At 36.7% G+C, this 15311-nt stretch overlaps 1 protein-coding gene across 3 annotated transcripts in view; it reads right to left on the bottom strand.

Annotated features, from left to right (window-relative positions):
- Nucleotides 1-8099: 8099 nt before the first annotated feature.
- Nucleotides 8100-15311, bottom strand: part of LOC117880292 (solute carrier family 22 member 15-like) — a 56502-nt gene continuing 49290 nt past the window's right edge. For 2 of the 3 annotated variants that reach the window (XM_034776323.1, XM_034776325.1), the window contains 3 exons: nucleotides 12356-12428; nucleotides 11519-11677; nucleotides 8100-10198 (listed from right to left, as the gene is read on the bottom strand). In XM_034776323.1, coding sequence (XP_034632214.1) covers nucleotides 10172-10198; nucleotides 11519-11677; nucleotides 12356-12428 — 259 coding nt within the window. In that variant the 3' untranslated portion in view covers nucleotides 8100-10171. Of the gene's footprint in view, nucleotides 10199-11513; nucleotides 11678-12355; nucleotides 12429-15311 lie in introns of all 3 variants that reach the window. The other variant, XM_034776324.1, reaches the window with a different exon arrangement.

Here is a 15311-nt window from a genome sequence, read left to right as displayed (position 1 = left end):
CTGCCTAGAACACAGAGCACATATGGAGATATAAAGTTTGTCTGTTTCCCTGGACTGGGACTAGGCTGCTACATAAGAATGATACCAGAATGATGTCACTGAGAAGATCCTGGTCTGAGAGATCTGTGACGAAGGTGGAAGGAAACTGAAGCTAGACAAATTTAGAATAAAAATAAGAGTTTTAAAAAACAAACAGTGATAGCAATTAAGTATTGGAACAACTTATGAAAAGTGGTGGCAGATTGTCTATCACTGAAAATTTTTAAATTAAAACTGTATTGTGATTGAAGAGGATCAGATAGGTTATAAGGTTCTGAATACTGTACGTGTTGCTCTGTATTCATCATAGAATCATAGATACGTAGAGCTGAAAGAGACCTCAAAAGGTCATCTAGTCCAGCCTCCTGCACTTAAGCAAGACCAAGTACACCTACACTATCCCAGACAGGTGTTTGTCTAACTTGTTCTTGAAACCTTCCAGTCATGGGATTCCATAACCTCCCTTTGGTCACCTAGCCCAGTGCTTAATTACTCTTAAGAGTTAGGCAATTTTTCCTAATGCCTAACCTAAATCTCTCTTGCTGAAGATTAAACTCATTATTTCTTGTCCTACTTGAGTGGAAATAGAGAGCAATTGATCACTATTCTCTTTATAACAGCCTGTGATTGGGGTCCCAGTGGGGGTCAGTCGTGGTCACCCAATTAGGGTGAACTGCAAAGAATGGGGCAATCCCCAAAAAGCTGGTGGATATTCCAATACTTAGGTTTCTCAGAAGTCCAAACAACACAGTTCCCTTAAAGTGATCCAGCCTCAGGCCTCCTTCCAGGTACCTAAGTCAAATATGATGATTTCTGAAAATCTTATTTCATCATATAAAAGAAAAGTTTCTACCAACCCCAAAGAATTGGACACATTACCTCCCAGGTTAATGAATGTTTCAGATCTTACCCAAATACACGCTACAGCCAATTCTTACTAACTAAACTAAAATTTATTAAAGAACAGAGAGAGAGTATGGTTAAAAGATCAATAGACATACAGACATGAGTTCAATTCATTGAGGTTCAGATTCATAGCAGAGATGGTGAGCTTTGTAGTTGCAAAGATTCTTTCAGATATAGTTCATAGGTTATAGTCCAATGTCCAAATATCATATTCAGGGAGTACCAGCATAACTGGGACCTCAGTCTTGTGACTCAAACTTCCCCTCATGAAGCCTAAGCAAATCTGAGATGACAGAATCAGGACCCAAGGGTCTTTTTATACAGTGTTCTAGCATCCACTTGACCACACAGTCCTGGTTAAACAATAGGCTTTTGATGTAACCAGTTGCTTTCTAAACACCACCAGTAATTAGTTACACAAATTAACATAGGGCAATTTATCCATTAAGCAGTCTATGACCAACTTCAAAGACACAGATAGACAATGACATTATTTTACCCAAGATTCATCTAAATGTTAATATTCCCTTTTGATCTCTGAATTAGTAGCTATAGTGACAGACAGGAACTGTCTGTTTACATGGGTAGCATTTAAGATACACACAATTAGTATTACTTCTAACTTCTAACAATATAGGTTTGCATTTCAAAGTTCTAGCCTACTTAGCACAAATGGTTCTCTTTACCATTCACATACCTTTCTAACATGACTTTAAAGGTGGGCTTTGGGTCATTCATCCTGCTAGCTGTTTAACCCTTTCTGGCCATGAGTTATATTTGGTATAAGATTTGCTGCATTATATAGCAGTGGTAGCAACAATGGTTTGCATGGTTATATTTTAATTAGACAATGTCACCCAGCCCTTAACATATTTAAAGACCGTTATAGGGTCCACTCTCAGTTTTCTTTTTTACAGACTGAACATGCCCAGATTTTTTAACCCTGTCCTCATAGGTCAGGTTTTCTAAACATATCATTTTTGTTGCTCTCCCTGGACTCTTTCCAGTTTCTCCACATCTTTCCCAAAGAGTGGCACTCAGAACTGGACACAGTACCCCAGCTGAGGCCTCACCAGTGCAGAGCAATACAGTACAATGACCTCTCGTGTCTTACATACAATACTCTGGTTACTAAACCTCACAGTATTAGACTTTTTGCAACTGCATCACATTGTTCACTCATATTCAATTTCTGATCCATTGTGACCCCCAATCCTTTTTAGCAATATTACTACTTAGTCATTTATTTGCCATTTTGTAGTTGCACATTTGATTTTTCCTTCCTAAGTACAGTACTTTGCACTTGTTTTTATTGAATTTCATCCTATTGACTTCAGATCAATTCTCCAGTTTATCAAAGTCATTTTGAATTCTAATCCTGTCCTCCAAAGTGCTTGTAATCCCTCTCATCTTGCGGTCATGCACAAATTTTATAAGCAAACTCTGCACTCCATTATTCAACTCTTACTTAATACTATGTGACCCAGAACAGACCTCTGAAGGATACATCCTCCCAGTTTGACAGAAAGCCATTGATAAATACTCTTTGAGTGTGTTTTTTTAACCAGTTGTTCATCCACCTTATAGTCATTTCATCTAGACCACATTTTGCAAATTTACTTAGGAGAATTTCATGTGGGACAGTCTCAAAAGCCTTACTAAAATCAAGATAAATCATATCTACTGCTTCTCCCTAGCCACTAGGCCAGTAACCTTGTCAAAGAAGGAAATTGGGGTAATTTTGCATGATTTGTTCTTGACAAAACCATGCTAGCTAGTCCTGATAATTTTATTGTCCTCCAGGTGCTTACATATTGACTGTTTAATAATTTGTTCTAGAATCTTTGCAGGTATTGAAGTTAGGCTAACTGGGTTCTCTTTGTTCCCCTTTTTAAAGATAGATATTATGTTTGCCCTTCTCCAGACTTCTGGAACCTCACCCATCCTCCATGAATTTGCAAAGATAATCACTAACCATTCTGAGATTGCTTCAGCTAGTTCTTTAAGTTCCCTAGGATGAATTTCTTCAGGCCCTGATGACCTATGAATACATCTATCTCATCTAAAAATGTTCTTTTAGTTATTGTTTCCTTGTTCTGGCTTGTGTTCCTTCTCCCTTATTGTTAATATTGGGTGAAATATCTGGACACAACAACTTTTTTAGTGAAATCTGGTGCAAAGTAGCCTTCTTAGTGTCATCTGTTATTACTTCTTCCCTTCTAAGTAGCTGACCTACACTGTCCTTCATCTTTTTCCTGTTCCTAACATATTTATTGAACTTATTATTATTGTCGTTTACATCTCTTGCTAGTTGTAGCTCACTTTGTGCCTTAGGCCTGGTCCCCACTAAGCCCCCACTTTGGACTAAGGTACGCAAATTCAGCTACGTTAATAACGTAGCTGAATTTGAAGTACCTTAGTCCGAACTTACCGCGGGTCCAGACGCGGCAGGAAGGCTCCCCCGTCAATGCCGCGTACTCCTCTCGGTGAGCTGGAGTACCGGCATCGACGGCGAGCACTTCCGGGGATCGATCCCAGAACATCAATTGCCTGCTGCCGGACCCTCCGGTAAGTGAAGATGTACCCTTAGCCTTTCTGATTTTATCTCTACATGCTTCCACTATTATTTTGCACTCATTCATAGCACGTTGTCCACGTTTCCACTTTTTGTATGATTCTTTTTTGATATCCAGATAGTTAAAATGTTCCTGATACAGCCATATTGGCCTCTTACTGTTCTTATCTTTCCTTCTGTCAAAGTTAGACTCAGGACTCATAGTTTGTCAGACCACTCTGTTTTATTAGCACAGCGCTCTGCTAATACATTCAGATACTGTGAGCCCCCATGCAAGATTCAAACAGTCTTATTTATACAGATAAAAGGGTGCGAACTAAACAAAGGGACAGAGAGAGCAAAATTGTAAAATTTGCATAGGGCACAATATGCATATCCTGCTTCCTTATTAACTCTTATCGATCTAAGGCTAATGCTTCACCAATTGCCCTTAAGTGGGGCAATTCATTAACCAGTTAATGTCTGCTTTCCTGCCCCCCTGGCTTGCAGCATTTCTCATTTCTACTTAAAGGTACATACAGCATTCTTTAATTCATTCTATTTCTTTAATATAATTCATTTCACTTTCACACTTCACAATAGGATAGTTTGCTTCTTTGCCTTTAATATTGTCTCTGAGAAACTGCCAGCTCTCCTGAACCCCTTTTTCCCTTAGAATTTCTTCCAATGGGATCTTGTCTACCAGTTCTCTGACCCTATCAAAGTCATCCTTTAAATCCATTGTCCTTATTCTGGTATTACCACTCCATTCTTTCCTTAGAATCATGAAATAGACGTGTTTCATGATCATTTTCACCCAAGCTCCCTTCCACCTTCAGACTCAGAACCAAGTCTCTCTGTTAGTCAGAATGAAGTCTAAAATGGCTGCCCTCCCAGTTACTTTCTCCACCTTCTGAAAGAAGTTGTCCCTAACACATTACAAAACTTTATTGGACATTTTGTGCTTTGCCCCATTACTACTAGACTCCCATTATTGCTGTGAATTTTAAAATATGATAATGGTACTAACACTGTATGTGACCAGGTGAGTGAGAGAAGTTATTTCATATTCAGTTATAAGACTTTCGTTTGTGATTGCATTAATCTAAGTTGTATTGGAATAAGTGGAACAGTTATTAGATGCCCTATAATGCTTGAAATCAATGGGAAGGCAACACAATGGCTTCCCAGATAAAAATACCTAGCTGCACACAACAGAGAGACACTGGGGGCAAGTTGTTAGCTTCAAAGATCCTTTATCTTGTCTCCAACTTCCTGTAAACCCAGTAGGGTAATGCTAGGAACTACCAGACCAAAGGTCAACAAACCATTTAAATACGTTTTGATTCCTGGAATGGGGTTTCATTTGTGAGCAGCTGTCTAGGGAGAAAGGCTGGCATAGGCAGGCTCTGAGGCGTAATCTGAAGGAATTTCCCCTCCCCACATCAGATCCAGACAATGGTAAGCCTTACACAACAACCAGATGTATATAGTATTCTTTATTGTTTTTAAGGTATGTTTTCTCTGAAATGCTTTTGTTCTAAATAAATACTTTGCTTTAAGGAAGCTGCTTGGTCATCAATTACCACTCTCATTACCCCAGAAGGAACAGAATTTCAGGATCTAAGCCCAAGTCAAACCTGCTAAGGTGGTCATAATTGATGCATGGGACAACCATCCAGTACCAGGTCTAAAAATAGGAGAAACAAATAAGAAAGAGATGATGACCTGATGCCTCACATTTAAAGGAGGTGCATAGGGAGAAACCCGCTGGCACGTAAGGTGCATTTTGCCTGGTAACTGTGACACGGATGTTTTTCTAAAAGATATGGTCTAGTTCAAACAGGAATTAATTCCTGTCCTATGGCCTGTGTTATGAAGGTGATCAGCACAGAGGAGCACAATGGTCCCTTCTGGCCTTACAATTTATGAAGATAAAAATTAAAAGATGGGGATACTTCTTCCTTCCTGGCAGGATATGAGATGGAACAAGAACGGTGAAAAGTAATCTTGAAAAATGCTAAGGAATTCATCGTAATATTGCCCTATGCGGGCACATGATATGAGTAAAGGGAAATTCAAGAAAAATAAAGAGGAGACTTGGGAAGAGAAATGAAAACTTAAAATCAGACATAGCTATTTTTTCAAGAGCCTGCTGGCACCAGGCAGAGTTTAAGGAGATTGCACTGTAGCCAATTGATAGATTCACTCATGGTGTAGAGAAGAAGGCTTCATTGACCACTGAAATATGTTCTGGGATGAGAAGAGAATGTTTGGTTTAGAGTAATGGTCTCCACTTAAACACAAAGGGAACTATTTTCCTGGATTCTAAACCGTCAACACTGATTAGGCAAGCTTTAAATGGAAAGGAAGAGGCAGAGGAGGAGATTTCACAAGCATGGTAGTGTATTTCCACTACACAAAGTATGAGGTTGAAGGGGATTGTTCTGTCACAGGAAAGGATGACTAGTTCTGTAGGAACATTTGTGTACTGAATTATCTATACACAAGTGAGGAGTATGGGAAATAAGAACTAAAAGTGGTACTAAAAGATAAGGATTGTGACCTAATGGGCATAACTAAACTTTTTTTTTTCTTTTTTAAACTCAGCTCTCTTTATTCTCAAATAGCTTGGAAAGAAAAAGTAACAGATGGAGAACAGTTATACAATGAGTAAAAAATGTATCAGGACATTCCCAAACAAGCTTTCTTCTCCTCTTAAAAACAACAGAAAAAACAGTTGCTCTAAATTAAGGTGCTCTAACTCCCTAAGGCCAAACATATGAAATTACCACAGCTTTGAAAGGAGATCTATTCAGAAAAGCAGTTATTTGACTGTTGGGTTCCTTTAGGAGCTTTAAGCTCCCGAAGCAGTAATTGTGCTAATCCAGTAGAAAATAATGACAAAGCTGCAGACAATCCCTCTATTGAAATACCCAAAATGAAAAACAGCAAATATTAAAATAAACTGCCTTTTCATCTAGCCAGGGGGAAAAAAACCAGCAAGGTGGTGAAGCATCTACTGTAACAAGGTGTTAAACCTAACACCGTTAAATGCAAGGATACAAACATCAAAGGGAAAGGATGTAAAGAGAGATTACATGATATGTGTGTGATGTTACACTCCATATTCTTCACAGAAATATTATGATAGAAATATTGCATAACGAATATTTTTTATGCAAGATGGGTCATATGAGGTATCATTGAAAAGGCTATGATCTACTAAATGTGGTTATCCAATTTGTATGCCTATATCATTTCTATATCTGGAGTTAGGAATATTGACTGTGTAACAGTTACAACTGTGTGTGTACTTGGGGGAACACCAACCAGACAGTAGGCAATCAGCCTGAATGAGTCGTTTAAGAAGGATAATAGAACTTTGAAGTTCTCCCACCTTCTTGGGATGTTGCTTTGACACTGCAGGGTCATCTGATGATGTCACCTGGTACGGAGTACCACCTTGGACACTGCTGGTATTTTTCCACTGGAAACAAAGCATTACTGCCTTGTATAAATTCTATTTAAGACTGGGAAATAAGTCAATCAGGGCTCTTCTCCATTGGCTCCCTGCCCAAGAAGGAAGAAGGAAGGTGCTGAAAGCACCTGAAGAGACAAAGGAACTAAGCTGCGGAAAGGCAAGGGCTGAGTCCAGGCTAAGACAGGGTTCTAGTCTATAAAGAGAAATAAATGGAAATTTAAGCTGCAGAAACTCTGCAATCTGCTAAAAACAACATTTAGGGTGAGAAATTACATTTTGTAACCTGTTTCTTTAGTGAATTAAGCTTAGGTTGCGTGTTTTGTTTTATTTGCTCAGTAATCTGCTTTGTTCTGTTTGCTCTCACTTATAATCACTTAAAATTTACCGTTTTTAGTAAATAAACTTATTTCTTGTTTATTCCAAAACCCGGCCTGTGCAATTCATATCGGGGGGGGGGGAGGGGGAGGAAGGCAAAAAGCTGTGCATAACTCCCTCCACATTGAGAGAGGGGGCGATTTTTATGAGTTTGCATTGTACAGATCTCACTATACAGTGCAAGACAATATTACCTTGGGGTTTACACTCCAGATGGTGTGTGCGCACCGGAGTGTTGGCCATTCCCCTAGCTGAATCCTCCTACACAGAGCTGATTTCAGTCTGTATCTGCAGCTGGGTGTGGTCTTACCTCTGCTGGAAAGGAGATTGAGAGCCTGGCACCGCAATCCAGTGCAAGGGAAACCCAAGCTGGTAGGACTGGCAGGCTCAGTGGGAACCCAACACATCCAGTGGCACCCCAAAAGGGCGGTCCAAGCCGTCAGAGCATGTATGCATGCATATCTATTCAAACTTTGGCCCCCATATTTCCCTCTGTTCTGGGTTTATGATGGGAAGGAAAGAAGCAAAAATTCCTGCCAAAAGAGGCCTAAATTCACGGAAGGGATTGCAGCTGCAAAATGTGACTCCAAAGAGATGCAAAGTCAGAGGATGAATCTTTTTTGTGGTCTGTATTATTACAGAGATACTTGCTGATTGTTGCAAATAAATTACCAAAATAATTGCAAATGTCAGGATTACATTGTGTTAATTTTGATGAATAAAATAAGCAGAATTATAAAATATTGTGCACAGAATTTTTATTTTTTTGGCACGGAATTCCCCAGGAATAGACTTTTACAAACTGTCACATGTACAAAAATCTTAGTAAATGCCGAGCAGGATACATTCCAAATTTTAAAAAAATTGGGAGATATAAGCACATTTTAAATACAATTTATTTTTATTACCTGTTTTCTACAAGAACTGGAATAAAAGGATGTGGAAAATTAATTATTGAGGCTGATACATTAAACATCTGGCAGAAGGGGGACATGAGACATTCACCATAGATTGATGTATTTATGGAGAGCCTCTCTCAATGTGTTACTTCTGCTTCTAAGAAAACGATACATTTTAAGATTCAATTTTTATTACCAAAAAAAATAAGAATCAACAGAGCTTTTCATAATAAAAAGTTCTAAATTGATAGAAACATGAACTCCTCTTTACCATTTCCTTGATGATGTAATTATCCTTTGAAGAGGGATCCTCAGTTGTTGTGGTTATGAACATTAAAGGAAGGTAAGAAACTACCAGAAGGTATTCAGGAACACTTTCACCAGCTGAGTTCTAAAGCCCACAAAAATGGAATATAAGGCAACTAAATATATATAAGAAAATAAGAATTGTGTGTTTTGTGTTATTTTGAACTTTGGCACAGAACTTAAACGCACATATACAGACGTTTTATGCAATTTAAAATCATAACTTTCTCTGCAAACTGTATTTTGTGATTTTAAATAATTTTATACAAATTAAGGATTCAATCATGCCATTTATAACATACAGATGGACTGTTGTACCCCCTACAGACTGCACTGGGGTTCCACAGGGGCAGAGCAGTCTACCCAGGTGTTATAACTTGCAGGCTCATAGTTTAAATATGAAAATTATGTTAAAATGCAGTGGCTTTTCCTTAAGCTTTTCCTACCAGATTCATTTAATAAAAGGACTAAAGTCCAAATGATAGGAAATATCCTTATAAGAGCATGACAAATTTACATGTAAAAGAAACACTAATTTTATATTTATAATTTTTTAAATGTAATTACAATACTGTTTTGGCAAACCAATCATAACAACTATGATATCCCTACTCAAAAATAAATATTTTAATTGGTAAGTGAAATCCACTGAACTTATTTTTCTATTGCAGATATTTCCAATTCTAACTGAATATAACATTTTTTGATTATATATCAAATTTGATACATTTTTGATAATTTTTTTCTAGTTCTGCAATTATAGCTAGCACTTAACTACTGGTTAATTGCATCTTTTGAATTAATATTTCAATAAATGTTCAGTACTAATTTACTCCCTCTTTTAAATATACCTCTTGTCTGCAAAAACCTCATATTATTCTTTCCAATGTTGCAATTTTTCATGTTAAATTTCTTTGTTGTTCAACTGCGTCTTATAAAAAAACCTACTGTATCCGACATTAAAGTTAATTTACTTCCCTTTGAAATTTCCTGATCAATTTGATTGAGTTTCTCACATTATTAATGTTACTATTAAGGCAATAATCTATACAAATCTTTGGTCTTTTTGTATTATGAGTTATACAGTAGTTTAAAGCAAATGAAAAAAGAAAAAAAATCTGTTGAGTACATTAGCATGCACAGGATATAATTATTTCTAACAATTACAAAATGCCTGAATATAGTAGGCTGCCCTGCAACCTTCCAATCAGAAAATATCTTTTAAAAAACACTTATAACATACTACCTCAATTTCATCATTATATTTCAATTCACAGCTAGCAGTTACATCTTACAAAATAAAATAAAGGAATATTACTTTTTTTTATTATTAAAACCTGTATCTTCTGTGTCCAGAGTGTGGTTAATTAAGTCATTAAATTAATGCAAGGATTTGCCATCTCTCTTTTCACAAATTTTGGCAAACTTTTTCCATTTTCTCAGTTGCGCTCCATATAAAAATAAACTGTTCAACATACTGGAAGTGGCATTATACTTTATGCCCCTTGACATTTCCATTCTGGTTTCTCACTGGCTCCACACCTCCACTATGAAAGCACTTTACCAAAAGATGCTTGACTTTTCATCAGAAAGACGTTTTTTGAAATTTTAAGTGTTTTCTTCTAATTGGTTTACCTGTTAAACAGATGAAATATAAATTATTAAAACAATTTAAAGTATCTTATTTTTGCTGATGTTCACAAATCAATGTCAAAGGGGGAAAATCAGCATTTATTCAGTTGATCAAAATTCAAAAATGAAGTGAAATTAAAAAAACAAACTGCACAAATATGTGTTTAAGAGACTGTGTTTCAATTTCTTTTCATTTCAACTGAAATCAGTACTACCAAATATTAAACTACATTAAGTATATATGGACTTTTAATTTTTTTAAAACTCATTAATTCTTTAGTACAATAATTAACATAACTAACAAAACTCATTAATTTGTTAGTGTGTTAAGGACACTTAGTATTCTTTTGTTTCCAAGCTACCTGTGTTGACTTCATAGCATTACCTTTGTTGTTGTCATTAGATATCCTACTATTCATATTCATCTGAGTAAGACGACATATGCAAAATCTTTGAATGTGTTACACATTCTATATCATGAGATAATTAAATTTTGAGTCTTCACAGTAAAGTTTGTGTCACCATACAGGATTGGAGGGGGAAAAATTGTAGTTTCTACAGTATAACAGTGATAGACTGATGCTTGCTGCATCCTTTGAAGAGACTTTATGCAAATTCCAGCAATTTGCATGAAGTCACTGTACTGTTAATTGTAGTAATAGATTTCAGCTAAAAACTAAAGCTACAGTATATCTTTTCAAATTGTCCTGGTTGTATTTTTGAAACTACCATTGTTGACCATTAATCAGACAAAACTAAGTTACTTTTCAGTTTCAAAAGTTTTATTAGGCATTCATCTACTAGAGGAAAGTGTTCCAAATACTTCTAACAATGGAGGAAAATAAATAAGGGATTAAACACTCTCCTCAAATATCATGCACTGTTTTCTTAAATGTTATATTCTAGTAAGGGACTTGACATAAATAGAAAGGGTACAATGCAATACATAAGAGTGACTTAATTGCCTTACTGCCGAAGTACAAGTTATATTATCTACAGTATCACCTGTGACTATTTCAGGTTGTTTTTTTTAAATTATGTTCAACAATAACAAAAATGCACTGTGGCTTATGTGCTGTATCATATACACAGGTGAAAATGAGTGCAAAAAAATTATTTTAAAGCTTTCTTCTTTTGTAAACAATTGTAAAACTCTATTTAACAAATACAGAGCAAGGATGTTACGAATAAAGAAAAAACAGAAATTTAAGATTAACGTCCAAGTTGAATAACTTAGAAATGTGTGCTACAGTGTGACTTGCGTAAGATGTATGGAAACTGCTTTAATAAAAAACTAGATTAAAAAATGTTGTTTTACTCTGCCTTTTTGTTTTTAAGTATTTGGTATACAGGACCCTGAAGGTCTTCAATGCTCTCTGCAATTGGCTTATTAAGAGTTTCCGGAAGAAGAAGAGTCAAGAATCCGGCTGATACTCCACTGATTCCAAACACCATGAATGGTACAGATGGGTTAATAGTTTTCTGAAATTAAAAATCAGTGATAAAAACCCCAAATTAATTCATGCCCCAGGCTATTTCTAAAAATATTGCAGCATTATTTGTTCATGTTTCATATATTTCAATTAATTATACACAAAAACAAGTTATATCAAAAGGTCTGTTCTTCACAGCATTCACGTATGTAATATCTATTAACAACAATGGTAATTAATTATGAAAAGAATGGATCAAAAACTCACTATACAAACAATTATTCATATCAAAATCTCCATTATGAATGTTTGCAAGCCAAAAAGCATTCAGTACTAAACTAGGTATCAATACAAAATTTGTTTACAAAGACAGCAGCAGCAGATAAATACTAGGTAACTCACTTAATGTAAAAGATAAAATGTTAATTTGCTTCTTTCTCAAAGGAATGACGTTTTATAAAAAGATATTATATTTTGTAAATACAAAAAAAATCCCCAAACACCCTCTCTCATTAGTTAAGTCTGGAATTTGACTAAATCAATATAATTAAATAGAGCTTAAATATACGTTTGCAGAGGTATATATAAGTATTCCTTGAAAAAGATCTACCTGCCATGTCAGAATCATGAAAGCAATTCTGAAATTATTCCAATAAATTAGAAGTCTTGGGGGGGGGGGGGGGAGTGTCAGTAATTAACATGAATAAAATAAAAAAAGTTTACTTACCATGGATGGCACAAATGGAGCCAAAACACCACCAAATCTGCAAGTCATTGAACAGACACCCAAGCCAGCATTTCTGTTCCAAAGGGGGAAAAAGAGGATGTGTAATTTCAAAACATGATATGATTAGAACAAGCCCTTAACAAGCAATTCTATTCTCAGATATCATCCAAGCTTTACTGTTCTTTTTCAAATGAAATGTATACAAATACTTTTTTAAAATGTCAATCCATCACTTGGGAGAGCCTGACAATGTTTCTGTTTTGTTTTGTTTGGGGAGGGAGGGGAAATCAGTCTATTAATGTAATTAATATAAGTCCAGCAGGTAAGTCAACCTGTGTAACAGTAAAAATTACTATAACCAGCCAATGAAGAAAATATCCCATCTTGTTATACCAATAGAATAAAAACCAGCAGGATCTTATTAAGAGGGATAAGGCAAAGATGCCACATTTATTGTAAATATAATGATAAAACAAAAGATAAAAGTAAACAATGTTGTTTGACTACTTATTCCTATCACTACCTATTCCTTATACACACACACACACATTTATATATATATATATTCATTCACACAATCATTCATTTAAGTTCTGTATAGGTGTTATAGTTACCAGCCTAGAAGTTGCTCATGCCAAGTTACTGGCCAGGTATCTTGGTCATGAGGATGGAGCCGAGTCTGTGTCAGGTGCACCTGATGCTCCTGGAGGTTGGCAGCAGAACCAAAGACTCAAAATCCTCAGTCTTGAGAGTCCATTCTTATAGGAATTAATTCCTATGTTAGTCTATGGGAGCTGTTTCATCCTGCTGTTGCTGACTCAATCAGCGGATGGCACATTCCTGGGCACATTCCTGGTGGTTCCACACTGTCCAAAGTTTGTGTTTCTCATCCTTCCAGGTGATGGGGTGGATCCCAGTTTACCCTACAAGGGTTCTGGTGGTCCACTTTACACATTCTTCAGCCGATGGATACTCCCTTTCTAGGCTGGCACCTCCCTAACCATTCATGTATATCAAGCATTCGTCAACATACATTCCATATCTTAACCATATTTTAATTTACTGTCTCCACCACTTTCGGGGTGTGTGCTAATTCATTTGAGACTCCCAGCCCTTTAATCACAGAGGGTGGGGGTCTGTTCCTAGGAGCCCTTGCTGTTACAATGAAGTGAAAGTCACTTAACGGCTTATAGCGTTTGTTTACATTGTATCGATTACTTCAAGAACAAAGTCAATTAACTTGTTTGTAAGTTTTACATAGTGATAAAGTATCTTTCACAGGACAGATACAATCAATGGTTTCTACAGACAGTAGCTTACAAGTTTTAACAGAAGACCCAACAGATTTTTGTACTTGGTGAAACTGTTGGATTTTAAAGTGTGTGGGGCAAATTATTGGGGGGTCACTGTTACTTGGCGTAATCACTGTTAGTACCTTCTTTAATATCCCTACAATCTATCTCCCAAGGATATCCATGCCAAAAACCCCATCCTCTGATGCAATCCAGTACTTCCCCAAAAGTCTGAATAAACAGATAGGCTTTACATTATGCCCTACAAGTCAATAAATGTGGGCTACTCTGGACTGGGCTACAGAATGAATTCCAAAGTTGACAGGAACCTCATGGAGAATGATCTAGCAACTCCCTCCTTTATAAACTGAGTAAGCTGCAGCTTAAGGGCCTCTATTGCAATATCTCAAAGGGAGAATGGCAGTCTCTGAAACAGGCAAGGTCCTAAGTCATTTAAGTCTTTATTGATCAAAAAGAAAACAAAGTCCACAAAGAAGCCAGTGGCCTGTCAGTGCAGATCCTTGAGCACTAGTGTATCATGCTCCTAGAGAAATACATCAGCTACCAACTGTGCTGCTACATTCCACTCAGTTTTCAAATTAATTTTAAAAGGTACAACATCATACAGAGTGGACTGTAATAAGACATGGATAAATGAAGAAAGGTCCACCTCAGAAATAAATGGTTGCAACTTCCTGATCAAATGCAAATTCTTTCTGGGCCACTGCAACTATATGACTGCCTAACAGCAGCTGGGAGGTCTATTAATACCACTGGTTGTGAACCTAAGTGACAGAGAATAGACACGCGTGATATTATCTTAAACAAATCTTTCAGTTGCTTCTCCCAACCTATCATCACCTCAGTCATATCCGGTCTGAGCTTCAGCCTGGTTGTCCTCATTTCCCTAATCTCAACCACAACCTGGCTAAATCACCGAACCACAGCTAATGGATTAAACAAGACAAATATAGAATTAGAGATAGGTCACCAACATACCAAAATGACTGAGGTCCATGTCTTTTCCTCACTAACTTCTAAAAGCTCTTTACCCATGTTGAGCAAAACAGATGATTGCATAGAACCCTGTGGAAGCCCACACAAGAGTAACTTCTCTACTATCTGGCATTCTTGCAAAAGGAAAATAAGGAAGTCACTCAGAATCTCTGCATCTACCCCTCTCATGTTTGCAGAAAAGCCAATAATTCCCCAGACAATGATACCGCAAGCAGCTGGCACATCTAACAGCAGCAGTATGGACATCTGATCTTTGGCCACTGCCAGGAGGAGTTCTGCCAACAAAACTCAGGGCAAACCCATGTCTCCTCCCAGAATTACATGGGTCAAAAATTCTTAATTCTATCTTTTATCAGGTATGGTTAATATTCTCCCAACCCCTCTAGATTACCACCAGCTCCAAACACCTCCTTTCTCCGATAGAATCCATACAAAGAACAAAGAACAACCAGTTAACATATCGAAAAAAAATTCATAGTAAAATGAACCTTCCCTCTCTTTTCCATAAAACCTAGGTCTCTCAAATCCAGAATGTTAATGGATTTTCTAACAATAATGGGGGAGAACACGGTGTTCTAAATGCAAAATACTTATTTTCATCTACATACAAAAGAAGTATGAGTTAATTAAAAAAATAGTACTTAATT

This window comes from Trachemys scripta, chromosome 7 (assembly GCF_013100865.1).
Source record: "Trachemys scripta elegans isolate TJP31775 chromosome 7, CAS_Tse_1.0, whole genome shotgun sequence".
Lineage (NCBI taxonomy): Eukaryota > Metazoa > Chordata > Testudines > Emydidae > Trachemys > Trachemys scripta.
This window is presented reverse-complemented; position numbering and strand designations above follow the sequence as displayed.